Source organism: Perna viridis, chromosome 8 (genome assembly GCF_037379345.1).
Source record: "Perna viridis isolate PV_CMFRI_1.1 ecotype Kerala chromosome 8, ASM3737934v1, whole genome shotgun sequence".
NCBI lineage: Eukaryota > Metazoa > Mollusca > Bivalvia > Mytilida > Mytilidae > Perna > Perna viridis.
In genome coordinates, this window is record NC_142452.1 from 47,425,226 (window position 1) to 47,440,959 (window position 15,734).

The following is a 15,734-nucleotide window of genomic DNA, read 5'->3' on the forward strand; positions in this document are numbered from 1 at the left end:
GGTCACGAACAACTACGAGACGTGACGAAAATTCATGTCGTGGACTCATGAAAGTTGACCAATCAAAACCTTTAATCTCTCCTTTGAACTCTAACCTTGAATGGCTGGGATAGCCCTCTCTTCTGGAGGACTGTAGAAGTGGAAATTTAAGACATAATGTGAGTATTTAATAACTGAACTTTTATAAACAGACATGTAACAATTATTTCGAACTATTTCTGAACGAAATTTGTGATGAAACTCCGTAAAATGATCGATTTCTTCAATAATTAATCTGTCTGAAATGAGGGCTGGGTCAAAAAGCCGGCTGTCGAAGTCAAGCCTCGTATATCATTATGAGTTAAGTTTGTTTACACTGCGTCTTTCTGGTGTCCATCTACTTATCATGCCAGGAATATAACATTTACGTTGATAAAAATCTTGCACTTCAATAATTATATCCTACATGCACTTGACTGCATGCACAATTTAACATTGTAAGAAATCTATAAACAACAAATTTGGATTGCGCCCCTTTATAATTGTTTTTCTTGTTGCTACATTACAGCCGAGTCCTAAATAATAAACTATTGTATTATTTTGTAATTTTATTATTAAAGTATAATGCAGTTGTCAAAATATTGTGTTCTACCTTCATTGCTGTTAATTAGTTCTTCATGTATACAAACCAGAAAATTTGGGTAAGAAAAAAAAGGGGGGACATTATACATTTTTATTGTCTAATGTAATTATTTCATACTGATAGACTTTGTGGTCTCATGGTTTTCATACCCACATGAGTTGTGGGAGGTTAATGGTTCAACTTCCTTCCTAGTCACACCAAAGTTGGCTTGAAGTCCTTGACAAATGAACCTTCCTTTGGAATGTTGCTTCTGGGAGCTACATTTTGTAGCACAATAAAATTTCTTTTAGATTGATTTACAGGTGTAAATCTTTGGAAATTGTCAAGTTGGAGATCACCCTCTGAAAAATCTGAATGCAAGTCATGGAGATTTGGTTTTGTTTTCGCTACATTTTTTACTAAATTGAACATAAATTTAATTTCTTGTGATGTCTCCAACTTTGAAAGATGACACATGATGTTTCCTTATATTACAATGATAGTAAATTAATGATCTTTATCATAGGTTCGAAATCAAGCTGTTTGGATAAGAATTGAAGTAATTCTTTATTCAATTTTAGCTTAATCTTAATGATAATCAAACATTCTCTTTACATCATGAAATGCCTGAATTTTACTTTATATGAACCTTTTCAAGTGTAATATTGTTAGCAACTTCTTTCACTCATAATTTCAGTACTTTACAATCACATATGATTTGCATAATTATATATTACTACTCCACATTAAGCTGTTTTTACCATCATAGCATCATATGTCTAGCCTCATACGAGATCAAACGTACCTTTTAAATATCATACACATGCATTCTACCTGTGTTGTTTGCTTGTATGAGAACAGGAAGTTTACATGAAAAGATGGAATGATCGGTTAGCACTGAACATTACCCAGTTTCTGATTCAGACACAGGGGTTCATTACAATTGACTATATACATGTAGGTCATATGCATTATCAGGGCCCCATTATATACATGTATTTAGCCATTGCCAGTTGTTAAACTGGCTCCTAATCTGGTTCCTTGATCAATATCATAAGCGACCCAAAGATCGCTAAAAATTTGGGAGAGAGTTGTGGAACAAAAACATTACCCTACACCTCCTAGGAATCAGTTGTTTTGATTGAAAAACATTGGGGTCAACAAGGTTACAAAAGAGTAATCATATCATGGGAACCAAAATTCTTGCGGAAGTCACTCAATTTTAGAGCATATCACATTTGTACCATTTCGGATGTTGAAAGCAAGCCAAATTCAGTGGCATAGAATATTTAACGATTAGCTACTTTGAAGACTTCAGTCTTTGATTTTTCTTGTAATCCAATATAAAATTTTAAGTTTTATACTCAAATCTAAGAAATTACACATAATTTACATATACTTCAGTATTTCAAATTACCCAACTAAAAAAGGAGACACCTATTATTTCACCAATTCAGTAGAATAGTTTAATGCATGCTCATATTTTTTGTACATTAAGTGTTCATGACCATGATGACGTGAAACATTTCCTGTACATGTGTACATGTATTTATTGGTTATGAAATTTGCCAAAAAAAATGTATTGATCATAATCTTACACTAACCAATTTCCTTCCTTTTTTTTGTAGATGAAATTGCATGTATAAAAGAAGCAAAAAATAAAACAGAAAACAATAATGGCCACTGTAAATCCAGATGTCGCAGAATTCTACACTGATAAAAACATTTTTATTACTGGAGCTACAGGTTTCATAGGAAAAGTGCTTATAGAAAAACTGTTGAGGAGTTGTCCTAAAGTTGGAAATTTATATTTACTAATTCGACCAAAAAAATCTCAGGATTGCCATCAAAGAATTAATGAAATCTCACAATGTCCAGTAAGTATGGGCACAGCTGTCTGAACTGAATCCCATGTTAATTACAAAAAAATTGAGTATCCTGTCAGTAAAAACCATATGTCAATTTTGGCTATTTTTTTTTCATTGAATAGCTATACAGCATTTCTCAATTTCCAATCCATGTACACTGGTACATGCTCATATTCTGGGATTGAACAATTTATCTGTTAACAAATGTACAAGTACATGTATGTGTACAGTAATTAAAAACAAAATGTACATATACACAAACAGTGTTTGAAATTAGTGGACAAAATGGTGGATTAGACAGCATTATAAGTTTCCAGCAAGAAATGACCCATTAATACCAGAAATGCACAGATAATACAAATTTAATGTTCCAACAGCAAATAGCCCATTGTCCATTTTGATTTTTCTCCTGGGGTTAAAATTAATCCTAAAATGTGGAAGGGCCTGGATCTTTCCAAGTTTTAAATTAATAGTCCACTTGAGTAGAATAAAAAGTTTCAATAAAGTGTCAGTGTATTTTAAGGAGGTATACCTGGGGTATACAATTTCACCAAAGCCTTTCAAGCTTTCATTTGAAACAGAATGAAATCAATTCAAGTTACTTAGATGCTTACTTGAGCTTATTGTCAAATGCTGAATACAAACATTCCAAGGATTTGTGAGAGTTGTGTCCCTAACCCTAGGTCTACCTCTTTAAGCAGCAGGAAAAAAAGAAAAGGTAGCTGGTAAACCGATGAAAAATTTGCAGGAGTTCACCCATTTCTTAAAATAGTGTAGTCATCTAAAGATGGACAAGTGGCCGGCTAATTTTGCCGGACAATGGCATTTATTTACATCCTGGACATGTAAATGAAATTTCAAAGGCCCTAGGTTAGTAAGAAATTGAGGGTATCGGATCTTAGACCACCACTTATTTGAACCTTGGCTCACATTTTAATCCCACTCACAGCACAAAGTAAAATTTAATATATGAATGTATTGATTTGTATAGGATTTTTATATTGAAGTTTTAAATGACAATGGACTTAAACATTTTCAGTCGATTTACTTCATTTACTTTATTTCTGTAAATATTTATCATATTTTGTTTATATGACACTTGAGATATTTTGGAATAATTTAACCCATGTACTTCTTTGATGAACTTTAACATTGTGTTTAAATTGAGCAAATGCACATTGTACGTTTTATTACCTCTCTCTATAAATGTAAGAAAATCAATTTTAATATGACATCAAAGAAAAATGATTTCAACATTGTACATGTACATTTTGAATCTATCCCTGGGTGATTCAGATGCAGAAAAATTATGTCCATAAATCATTAAAATGTCAAACAATATACATGTACATGTATTACCTAATATATAATGTAATTCAGATGCAGAAAATTTGTTTTCTGTCTTTGCCGTCAAAATTTCAGACATCAAGCCCTTACTCTTAATCTAAAAGGAATTTTATATCATGCACGGTATGTGGGATACATATACCTTGGCTTGGAGGCAAAATTACTGAAAGGCCGCCCCTATTTTTCCCAGCATTGGTATTGGCTGCTGGGCTGGTCCCATTTTCATACATTTGTATTAGAAGAGAAAAAAATCATGTAAGGCATGGTGTTGTACTCAGTTAAACATAAGTTGGCCTTCAAGTTTATTTTATATTTTATACCCAGCCCATGTTTTTAAAAAGTACAACACTCAGTGATTTACTTACATGTACATGTACATTGTATGTGTAGCTCATCATTTTCACAATTGATGAATACATGTAAATTTCAGAAGTGACAATCACTTTTCAATGAAATTTGCCACTTTTTTTTACCTAACACCTTATTGTCAAGGTGTCAAACATTACACAGGTAAACTGTTAGACTATACCCACCCAAAACCCATTAATTATTTGAGCATTAAAGTCAAATTGTGTTTCTTTTTGTTAAAATGCAGTGGAAATATCAAATACATGTAAGATACATGTATTAATCAAGATTTAGATTTGGTCCTGTCACTTTTACTGCACAAGAAATATTGTTTTTTTCCATAAATTTGTGAAAGCATCCTTGGTACAAAATTGCATGTGATCCAACAGAAATTCTTACATTTTCTTATTGAACAAACATAGTTGAAATGTAAATGTACATGTATGCCATTTGGTCAGACAGATCAAAAATCTATTTTACCAAGTCTGATATACAAGTTCATTATATGTGTCATAAACTGTCGTTCATTTTGAGCAAAGTTCATTTATACCAGCATCAGCAGTTTCTTTCTTGTTTTTTTTTTTTTTTGATTATTTAGGGATTTAAAACCATCTTGTAATTTTATCATAATGCCAAATTCTGTTCTGCATGATGATTTTCAATACCCAGTGCATGTGACATGCTCTTAAATATTGATTTTGTATTTTTTTTTTTTTATTAAAAACTTAGAATTTAAACAGCAGGAGCTTTATGAATGTATTATATTGATACAACTGTGTACTTGTCAATTAGTTTTCTAAAAAGGCTTTTTAATTTTACAATTGATTACAAGATCTGCTGTCACAAAAAAGTGAATTAAATGCACCCTTATGGATTTCAGCAACATATTTATACATAATTTATGAAAGATAGATTTTACTGCATTTGTTGTTGAATCAATACATGTACACTTGCTCCTTATTTATTGATATGTTGGGTCATATCAAGAGTGAAATCTAATTCTATGTAGATTGAAATTTTTGCCAACATGTTTTAGATCGGCTGACTTTGTTCTCTTCATAAAATTTGTAAACTCATCACTGTTTATAAATTAATATGTTTGTTTTCTGCTACCTTACCTACATGTACCCTAGCTTTGTGCTTACTAAACATTTTATGGCCATTTTGGGTAAGGTTCTATTAAAGTGTAGATTATTTCTCCATTAACTCAATGTAAAATGTTTTTGAAAAAAAATTCCTTCCTATATGTACATTGTACCTACTCAATTTTTCTTGCTGGTTGCAAGAAACAAGACTATTTTTATTTTTTGGCCTTATGCACATGTATGTTATTCTTGAAAAAATGCTTTAAATTCTTTAAAATTACATACATGTAGAGGAAGATTTAGAAAACAAGTCTCACGCTGTATAACGAGAATGGATATGGCAAATACATAACATGTATGCCAAAGAGACAACAACCCCATCGGGATGAAAAATGTCAGCTTAAGGCCACCCATGGGTCTTGAATGAACAACAAAGAAACCCTCACACCACAAGGCAGTGTAGTCTGATACTAGGATTTAGATTTTCCTCAAGTCTTAGTTTTACCTCAAGTTTTATAAAATTTCAAGCAAGATAATTGGGTTGACAGTTTGAGTCACTTGTAGGATAGAGGGGCCTTTATTACATACATTACATGTGATGAAGAAACCCACTGCTTTTATTTTAAGACAGGCTCTGCACAAATTTGCATGTATTTAGTTCAATTACTGGATACATGTATCCTTTTGCAATAAATGCTTTACTAGATTTATTTGGTAATCTCACAAGGGGTCCAAGCTAGTGTTTGTCCATGGTCCAAGGCCCTTAATTTCTAACCATGGTCTTTTTAAATTTCAGTTACTAGGGTCCAGGACCTTCAAACACTTAAATTGACTCTATCATGTTTATTACAGATGTCTGTTTTTCTCTATGTGGACATTGCTTTGAAACTTGGAAAGGTGTAGGACCTTCCTGCTTTACATTAAATGTTTTTTTATTTTAGGTATTTGACAAAGTTCGTGCAGAAAATCCCAAGTTCCATGAGAAACTGATTCCTATTCATGGAGACGTATCTGAACCAGACCTTGGAATCAGAGAAGATGATGTTAAAATTCTGTCCAAAGAAATCCAAATTGTGTTCCATAGTGCGGCAACAGTACGGTTTGATGAACCATTGCGGTAAGATTTGTATTGTTTTCCATTTTGAACTTTCTAGGATTAAACTTTAAAGATTATTCTCATAACCAGCCATCTTGAGTAACAGTAATGTTATAGTTCGTTTTAAACTCCTGTATGAACTTGTATAAAACAAAGTGAGAGGTATGAACATGCATGTGAAATATAGAAATTGCAATGTCCATGTATCCATTTGTTCGTCCAAGACATCCACTTTGCAAGTTAGCTCCTCCATAATTTGTAAGAATTTCACTGTATATATAATGCAATATGGATGTCTTTCTATAATGACTTGTAAGCTCCAATATAAAATGTGGAGAATCTTAAAGTTCATGATTATACATGGGTAGATATGTACATGTATGATGTATTCCATTTAAAATTATGGCATTCACTTAAAATTATGGAAAGTTAGAAATTTGGTCAACCATATTTTTACAGTACATGTACATGATGTCTGTTGAGGAACATTTTCTTCAGGAACTAAACTTGCGCATAAAAAATCTGCACTTTTCTTTGAAGGTGCATGTACATGTGGTATTGTTGACAGCATTTTTTTTTTGGTTGTACAATGTACTATACATTTTGAGTTAATCTGTTTCAATTTTTCCAGGATTGCTATGGACATGAATGTGTTGGGAGTCAGAAAAATGGTTAAGTTGTGCAGTAAATTCCAGAAACTACAGGTATTTAAAAAAAATCATGGAACACACATACTGTATGCATGTGTACACATATAAATGCACATGCAGAGTTTTTGTCAGGAAATCAAAAGATTTAAGTCACATTATCAGACATTGTGTAAAATACACATTTTGACTAAATAAGATCATATTCTAGGAAAAAGTTTTAGTCACTTGGGAAATTGAATAGTCATTGACAAAAATGATGAAGCCACTGCACATGGAGTATCAATTAAGAAATTCTTCACAGAGACTCCATTTAGTCATTGTATTTCTTTGGGCTAATCCTTTAATCAATCAATAGCCCAGGCTAAAATAATGGCCAACCAAATGTAAAACAATCACTAAATGGTGATTTTCTAATGTTTCACCATTTTACAATGACTGTGGTCTAAAGACCATTGAAGCATGTAATAAAAAAAGATATGTAATAACAATTACACTTTACATGTACATGTAGATGTACCTAGTTTTTGAATGAACAATTGGCCTAATTAAAGACCCATTTATTGACATTTGTTTCCTTTGTTTTAATTAGGTCATATATTGTTAAATAGCTTCATTTTATTGTCAATTTCAGAAAAAAAATACACAAAAATATACGAAATTTAAGTCTGTAAATTTATTATGTGTAATCAAAATTGTTCCTATTTACTAAATTTTAACAATTATTTTTCTGAATGCATTATTTTAATATTTTCTTAGCAAAAATATCGATTTAATACAAAGTGTCCATAAAATCATGTATTAATTACGATCAGTTATGTGCATGTACTTTTTCTATTGTTAAGAGGACATGTTTATTCACTCTGATTTGACTAGATAATCTTTGATAAAAGGTCCCTATCTTTGTGATTACAATTTGGACTGTCAATGAGTTTGATCAGTTATCTACAAGGTTATCAAATTCAGGTATCAAAAAATAGTTCAGATTCTGGGTCAAGTTCGCTACGCAATAACACTATTATCAAATAAATTAAGTCAAGGAATTCTAAAAATAACCAAGGGACAAAAGTATAGTAAAACAAAAGGTTTTTTGTAAAAATTGATCTGAGAAACAAGATATAACTTTCAATTGGCCTAAATAAAGTTGACTTCAACTACTTTTGATAAAAGTAAAAAATGTTTTTTTCTTATTTTCTTTCTGTTCCTGGTACATGTAATACATATGTTGTGCATATTTTGCAGGTATTTTTACATGTATCAACTGCTTATGCTAACTGTGATAGACCATTCATTGAGGAGATGGTATACAATCCTCCAGTAGAGCCCCAGAAACTTATAGATGCCATGGAGTAAGATTTATTGATATGATATTTTGGGTATACACAAAATAAAACATACATGTTTAGATGGGAATTCAAAACTATCTGATAACTGCTGGTTGAAAGTTTCTGATTGTTAAAATTCTGAAGAACCTATATACAAAATATACTTTGAAAAAAATGTCTGTCCAGATGTCTTGTACAAATGACACTAAGTCTTCAGTTGTCAACGGTTAAATGTTTTTTAGGTCTGGAAGAATCTATTTTTAAATAAATAATTAAAAATGTTTTTTTTTTTACTATTTATAGATGGATGGATGATGAGATGGTTGACATGGTAACACCACAGCTGATCGGCAACAAACCAAACACATACACCTTCACAAAACAGTTAGCTGAACACTTGTTGATTAAAGAGGGATCTCATCTACCTCTAGCCATTGTTAGACCATCCATAGTAGGGGCCTCCTGGAAAGAACCATTTCCAGTAAGTATATTTACAGGTTTCCCAACCTGAATTTCATCTACCTCTATCTATTGTTATACCATCCATAGTAGGGGCCTCCTGGAAAGAACCATTTCTAGTAAGTATATTTACAGGTTTCCCAACCTGAATTTCATCTACCTCTATCTATTGTTATACCATCCATAGTAGGGGCCTCCTGGAAAGACCCATTTCTAGTAAGTATAGATACAGGTTTTCTAATAGGGATTTTATCATCCTCTATCTATTACCAGACTATCAATGATAAGAACCTCATGAATATAACCTTTGTTAAAATAAAATGACTTTAGGCTTTGCCTTTGAGAATTGGAGCTACTTGTACCCGAATAACATTTGATTAAGAAATAAATCATAAAAATACCATTTTATCGTTGTTTAACTACCGGCTGGCCAATTATGTCACATTGTTTTACTCCGAGCGATAGCAAGGGGTTTAATAACAACATGAATTGCCAGCCCATGGTTAAATAATGATAAAATGGAGTTTCCACGATTTATTTCAATTCTAATAGGACTAGTTTCTTCATGTTTTTTTATTGACACAGCCTAAGGGTTGCACTAAATGTTGGTCATGTGTTTGTTTTTTTTTTACCATGGTTGTGGTCTAAAGAGCTTTGAAGCATATCAGAACTGCATAGAACTGTTAATAATGCATGGTTATGTTGTTATACCACTGATGTCTCTACCAACATTTGGGATTATGCGACACATGCTCATCCTCTGCATTGAAAGTTCAAACAATCACTTCTTTATTGCATACTTCATTTCTGTTTATGTCACTACCTATAGAACAGTTTTGAGCAATAAACGTTTCTTAGAATCTACATATTAAGGATGTCACCGATGATCTGTTCACATAAATTACTGTGGGATTATCATTCCTGAGGCCTGCTACCCTACCTACCCTTTTTTTTTTTGCTTACCCTTAACATTTTGTTGCCATTTTGGCTCAAGCACTGTTAAAGTGAAGATTGTTTCCCCATTAACTCAATGTATAAATGTTTTTGAACAATAAAATAATTTCCCTACATACCTACCTTATTTTTCTTGCTGGTGAGACTGTTTTTTTTTTTGGCCTGATAAGAAATTATCTCTCCAGTTTATACCATATTAGATCATTAACATACTGAGTAGCTAATCAAATTTTGACTTGTATCTGTGCTTATATTGTATATGAATACATGTATAGGTAATGAAATTGAACATTGAATGAACACATTTCATTTCTTTTTTCTCAGGGCTGGATAGACAATTTCAATGGACCAAGTGGTCTCTATGTTGCGGTGAGTTACTATTTTATGTTAAAACCCTGCTATTTCTGGTGAATCTTTGTCCAAACATTATATTTATGGTCAATAACTTAAAACGAAAAATGAAATCTTTCAAAATGAAATGAACATTTTTTCTTTGTATGATGGTGTATGGAGTATTTCAGAGTTTTTCCTGTGATTTCTTAGTATCCCTGTTATGATACTTGAAGTAGATTTAAATAGACAAAACAATGCATTTTCTTAACACACGTGCTGAATTAACTCTAATTCTGTAATTAATCATGTTAATACATGTACAGGTTTTAAAAAGGGAAAAATACTAAGGATAAATTTCTGAGTTATAGCAAGCAAAGTCTACACATCTGTTGTTAGTTACACATAACTTCCTTTTGTATTGTGGGTGAATCATGGTGGAAGAAACATGAGTCCTTTCATAAATCTTTTCAAAATGTTATCTGAAATACTGTAATGGAATTCATTTCTAAGCATTGTTAAGTGTCAGTATTAAATCCGAGGTTTAAAAAAAAATTATATGAAAATGCATTTGCAATTTCATCATTAAAGGGAGATAACTCACTTTTCCTCTATTATTCTATTGTAACTTTGAACTTACTCTTTTTCATCCTGTGACGAAGACGATAAAACTGTTAATTCATCTTCAATTGACCTTTAAATATGTACCCACATTGTCAAATTTGTATTTTTTTCATTAGCATTATTCATTATTTGTCAATTTTGTGTGATTCTTACAGATTCCAGCACTTAATTTTCGTGATAATGTAAATTAATTATGGTATTGATTATTCATTATCTAATTACAGGCAGGGAAAGGAATTCTGAGATCAATGAAGGGAGATTCCCTTGGTGTAGCAGACATTATTCCTGTAGATATTCCTGTTAACATGATGATTAGTGTAGCCTGGTTCACTGCTGTACACAAACCTAGCTCAGTACCTATATTCCACAGTACGACGGGGTCAGTAAATCCATTCACGTGGGGAGAAATTGGTAGGTTCACAAGTACAGAAGGTTCCACTTATTGCATATTTCTGTTATTTGCATCAGAACTTTAAGAACTATATATGGTTTCCCATCTTATCCATGTAAAAAATTCTCTTATTTGCATGTACCTTATGGGATAAAACATCTATCCTTTGTTAGTGAAGTCCCTACTAATTTTGTTATCACAACAACATTTATCTTTCTCACTCCCATCCTGATAATTCCACTTTTTGTAAAACATTTTCAACTGATACAGTTTACTATACAACCACTCAGAAGGAATGGACAGTATACTGTTTTACCCTTGTCCATGTTTTTTTCACTTGAATAAAGGAATGATTTACTGTGTTGTGAACATATAACAGCTTTCATAAAAAGTGTACAAAAAAGTCTGGTTAATTGACAAAATAATCAAAACTGGAACTATTCCAAACAACTATATTTTCATTTGAAATCAAAATTTACTTTCTTCTTTTCATTTTAGAAAATGTTGTGATGAACTTTTGGAAGAAGGTACCGTTAGACTCATGTTTCAGAAGACCAAAAGCAGCAATTACAAAAAATAGGTAAAAACCAATATTTGAATGTATCATTTACATTTCAATAAATATAGGAATGAATATGAAGAGATGCTATTTGATTTGAAAAAAAATATATAAGATTTTGATGACTTCAGGTGTGTTTTAGGTTAAAAAAATATTTTTAAGATGTGGTTTTTGACCTGGATGCATTCATGCAAAAGGCTAATAGAAAGGTGAGTGCCGGGCATGCTGGGAAAATATTTTCACGTTTTTCTCATCATAGATATTTGGTACACAACTCCAGTATGGGTTCCCATATTATGGAATGCAATTTCAGGTCTGTAGCACTTCTACCTCCTGGTGACCGACTTGTATCTTTCAATGGCAACACGACCATTTCTGTCTTTGACCTATTTTAATTGAGATGAAATGGTTTCTAGTGACTTTGTAGTTTCCTTGTAACAAGTTCATGTCTGTAGAGTCAGATATAACAGACCTTGATTTGAATTGTACATCTTTGTAGCATTTTCTATTCCAGTCTTTATAAAATACACATGATACATTGGTTTGGTCAAAACAAAACAATTTTTGCTTTTATACATTGGTTTGGGTCGTATTTTGAATGGGAAGTGCAGATCTGATTATCAATAATTGTCTGACAGAACTTCCTGTAGACTGCTTTTTATCTACATTATGCTCAATATTTTTGAATTGAGATTTTTTTTGTTTTTTTTCACAGTTTGGTACAAGACTACTATGTTCTAGTCAGTCACCTGATTCCTGCGTACGTCGCTGATTTCGGCTTCTTCCTGTTAGGCAAAAGACCAAGGTAATAACTTATACTTAAATTTGACTTACTCTGTTAATACCTTGCCACTTTAAAAACATCACAGCACTTATTCATGTAATGCCAACATTATTTGGGAAAAAAAACATCCCTGATGAGTTAAAGAGTAACCAAGGTTATAGCGGTAATCAAAAGAATGTAATCCAGGGACAAAGACCCGACATGGAAAACAGACATACACAACAAAGAACATAAAGTAACTAAAATCAAACATACAAAGTAACAAAAGCAAATGAGCAACTCGGACTCCACAAAAAACTGGGAGCATGGACCAGGTTCACCGGTAGGGTAAGCGGTAGAATATCAATCTTTTGATCACCAAATTTAACATTTATTTGAAAATAACCACAAAATATTTATACATCTACATTATGAATAGGATAATCAACTCATTTTTGTTCTTGTTAAATTCTCAGCATTTGTGATCAAATTTTAGTTTTTTCGTTATTCTATAAATTTTGAAACTTTATTTTCACAGAATGGTCAAGATTTACAACAAGTTACACAAAGCCATGGGGAGTTTGACATTCTTTACAACACATTCATGGGAATGGACATACAATAACTTAGACATGCTGAAGAGTCAGATGTCACCTGAAGATAGAAGGGTAGGTAATTGAGATAACCTGAAAGTTCAAGAGATTTTGGGGTATTTTTTTTTTTTATTTTTTTTTATCATTGTGGGATTTGTACTGATGTAATGACAATCCCAGTAAATTTCCATATTTACACAAGGTCAACTGTAGCATATAACTTAAAAATATCCCTGAAAATGTGAATGAAGTAATGAGGAATCCTAGCTAGTATCAAAGCTAATGTCATACACTACATTGCTCGGTCTGCTGGGACTTCTTGTTTGACTTTCTTAAAAAAGTTCTGTAGCATAACACATTGCAATATATAGTAAAGGGATAAAGCACTTTCATACTTCCATTGAATAAAGACCCTAAGTCTGCAGTTTTTGAAAAAGCACCTTTCAGTGACAGCCCTTTCTCAGATTTAAATCATTCTTGTTTAATTATATGTTTAGCAAAGCTTTATGTGTATTTGCAGTTATTTTATTTTGACCCACGAGGACTACATTGGCCTACTTACATGGAGTCGTACTGTTTAGGGGCCAAGAAATACCTGTTAAATGAAGACCTTTCTGGTCTACCTGCAGCCAGGGCACATCTTAGGAAGTAAGTTATATTGCTAATAATGAAACTGAGAAAAAATATCCCATCAGGGCATTTTGGAAAAATTGCAAAAAGATATTAACATTCAAACCAATAAGTATCATGATTAATCCTTTTCTTTTACATATAAACACCAATACTTATTTGAATATAAAAAATTACCAGATATGTTCACACTAAAATCTTGTCAAGTGAATAAAATTTGAAAAATCACATAGATTTCATCTTAAATTTTCATGTGAAGCTATTTTGCCTGTGTATTATTACAACTGATAAAGGAACGGATATGGTGACTCAACAAATTTGCCATTTGTATAACCTAAATCCAAGAATGAAAATGCCTTCAGAGATTACCGAAAGGTCTTAAATTAGTATAAACACACCTTTAAGTAAGCCTTGAAACGCTTCAGCAACAAAAGTGATAAATCCATGGTAACATAACGATGAAAATTCTTCAGAATCAAACTGAAAAGTAATAAAATGCACAAAAACACATTTATGACCAACATCTGGTTGTTGACAGGTTAATGAACTCGTGGTGGGGTCAGACTTGTTTTATAAGGTCTTGACCATCAACAATACAAATACACAATATTGTTTCAACACTAATTCATTTTTTTATATGCTTAAATTCAAGCATAAGTCATACTATAAAAACAAATATTTCTGTTTTTAGATTAAGGAACATTCGTTACATTTTTAACACAGTAGTGATTGTTGCAGTATGGAGAGTTCTTATCGCCAGGAGTGACATTGCTAGAAACTTGTGGACACTTATTATTGGACTTGTTACAAAATTTGTTAAATTTTTCCGATTGACCAGTGCTTTACCACGGTAACAGAAAACGATGCGTCAAGAGAATAAAGTGCTGATTCTATGACACAAGTAAAATTTATCTCCTTCAGAGAAGAGCAACAAGACAAAAATGTCTTTATCGAACAAAAGGAGCAGGGGTCACAAACTCTTGTTATTTTGTTGAAATTTTGTTGAAAGTTTAAGGAAGGTTTCATCATCTCATTTGTCTTGTCAATTGTTACATGTCGTGTCTGTCTGTCTGTGACTCTGTAAAGTTGCTATAATTGTTCGTAAGCCCATTATAATTTTGATGAAAATCCCCTTAAAGTTTTTGTTATTGAACATGTTGAAAAGTGTTTAAATCTTAACAAGTTGTAAAGGAGAAATGTTCAAAGACCTGTTTGTAAGTGTTTACTGAAAATGCATGAATTTTAAAAGTTTTTATTCTGTACTAGGTGGTGGACTTAAGTACAAAGTTTGTCTGATAAATAATTTTGATTCAAAATTTTAAGTACTTGTATCTCAGGTTTGTTTGAGAAAAAAAATGTATGTAAATAACAAATCCTTCCAAAACGTTTGAACCTATGATGTCTTGGCACTAATTCATTTATATCGTTACCAATTTTTCTCCATGTGAATAAATTAAATTGATGAAATAGAAAATGCTGTATGAATCAGAAACTATGGAAAGCCAGTTTGATGTACTTGGATTATTGAAATAAACAATAGAAAATTTTGCTGTAAATATGCTTATGATATTTCAATTAGAAACAAAGAAAAATGAATTTGAATTATTAAAATCTTAAGGTTTTTATTTTAAGATTTTTTTTATCAATTATTACAATATAAATGGCAATGTTTTCATTAATGAATCCTCAATTAGTTTTAGAAATGTGCTTTTGACTTTGTGTTTCACATACGTGTAGTTCTTCTGCTTATTTACAGACAGATACATGTTACACAGGCAAATGTGCCACACATGAAAATCATATAAATCAAGCACGATATGATAATCATATGATTCACTTTACATGTGATAATTGCATGATTATCATACATGTATAATAATCATATGACTATCATATGTTAGATATCATATGATTTTCATATGATTACCATATGATTATCATATGAATCAAGCACCATATGATTATCATATGTAGCACATTTGGCTGTGTATACATGATATTATATATAAATGACTTTACCTCATGCAGTTGAAGGTACATGTAGGATAAGATTACACTTAGGCTTTGGGCTTTTCATGAATTTCCAGGTCATTTACTAGTGCATTATTTTCATT

General features: G+C 31.8%; 1 protein-coding gene across 1 annotated transcript; it reads left to right on the top strand.

The window, feature by feature from the left end:
- The first annotated feature begins 18 nt into the window (after positions 1-18).
- Positions 19-15,212, top strand: LOC148610777 (fatty acyl-CoA reductase 1-like). Its single transcript, XM_088596137.1, has 13 exons — positions 19-158; positions 2,230-2,478; positions 6,191-6,366; positions 6,977-7,049; positions 8,235-8,341; positions 8,621-8,798; positions 10,055-10,099; positions 10,909-11,095; positions 11,574-11,655; positions 12,350-12,439; positions 12,936-13,065; positions 13,511-13,638; positions 14,312-15,212. The coding sequence occupies exons 2-13, from the start codon at positions 2,278-2,280 to the stop codon at positions 14,472-14,474; spliced, it is 1,560 nt and encodes a 519-aa protein (XP_088452263.1). The 5' UTR covers positions 19-158; positions 2,230-2,277; the 3' UTR covers positions 14,475-15,212.
- Positions 15,213-15,734: the final 522 nt, after the last annotated feature.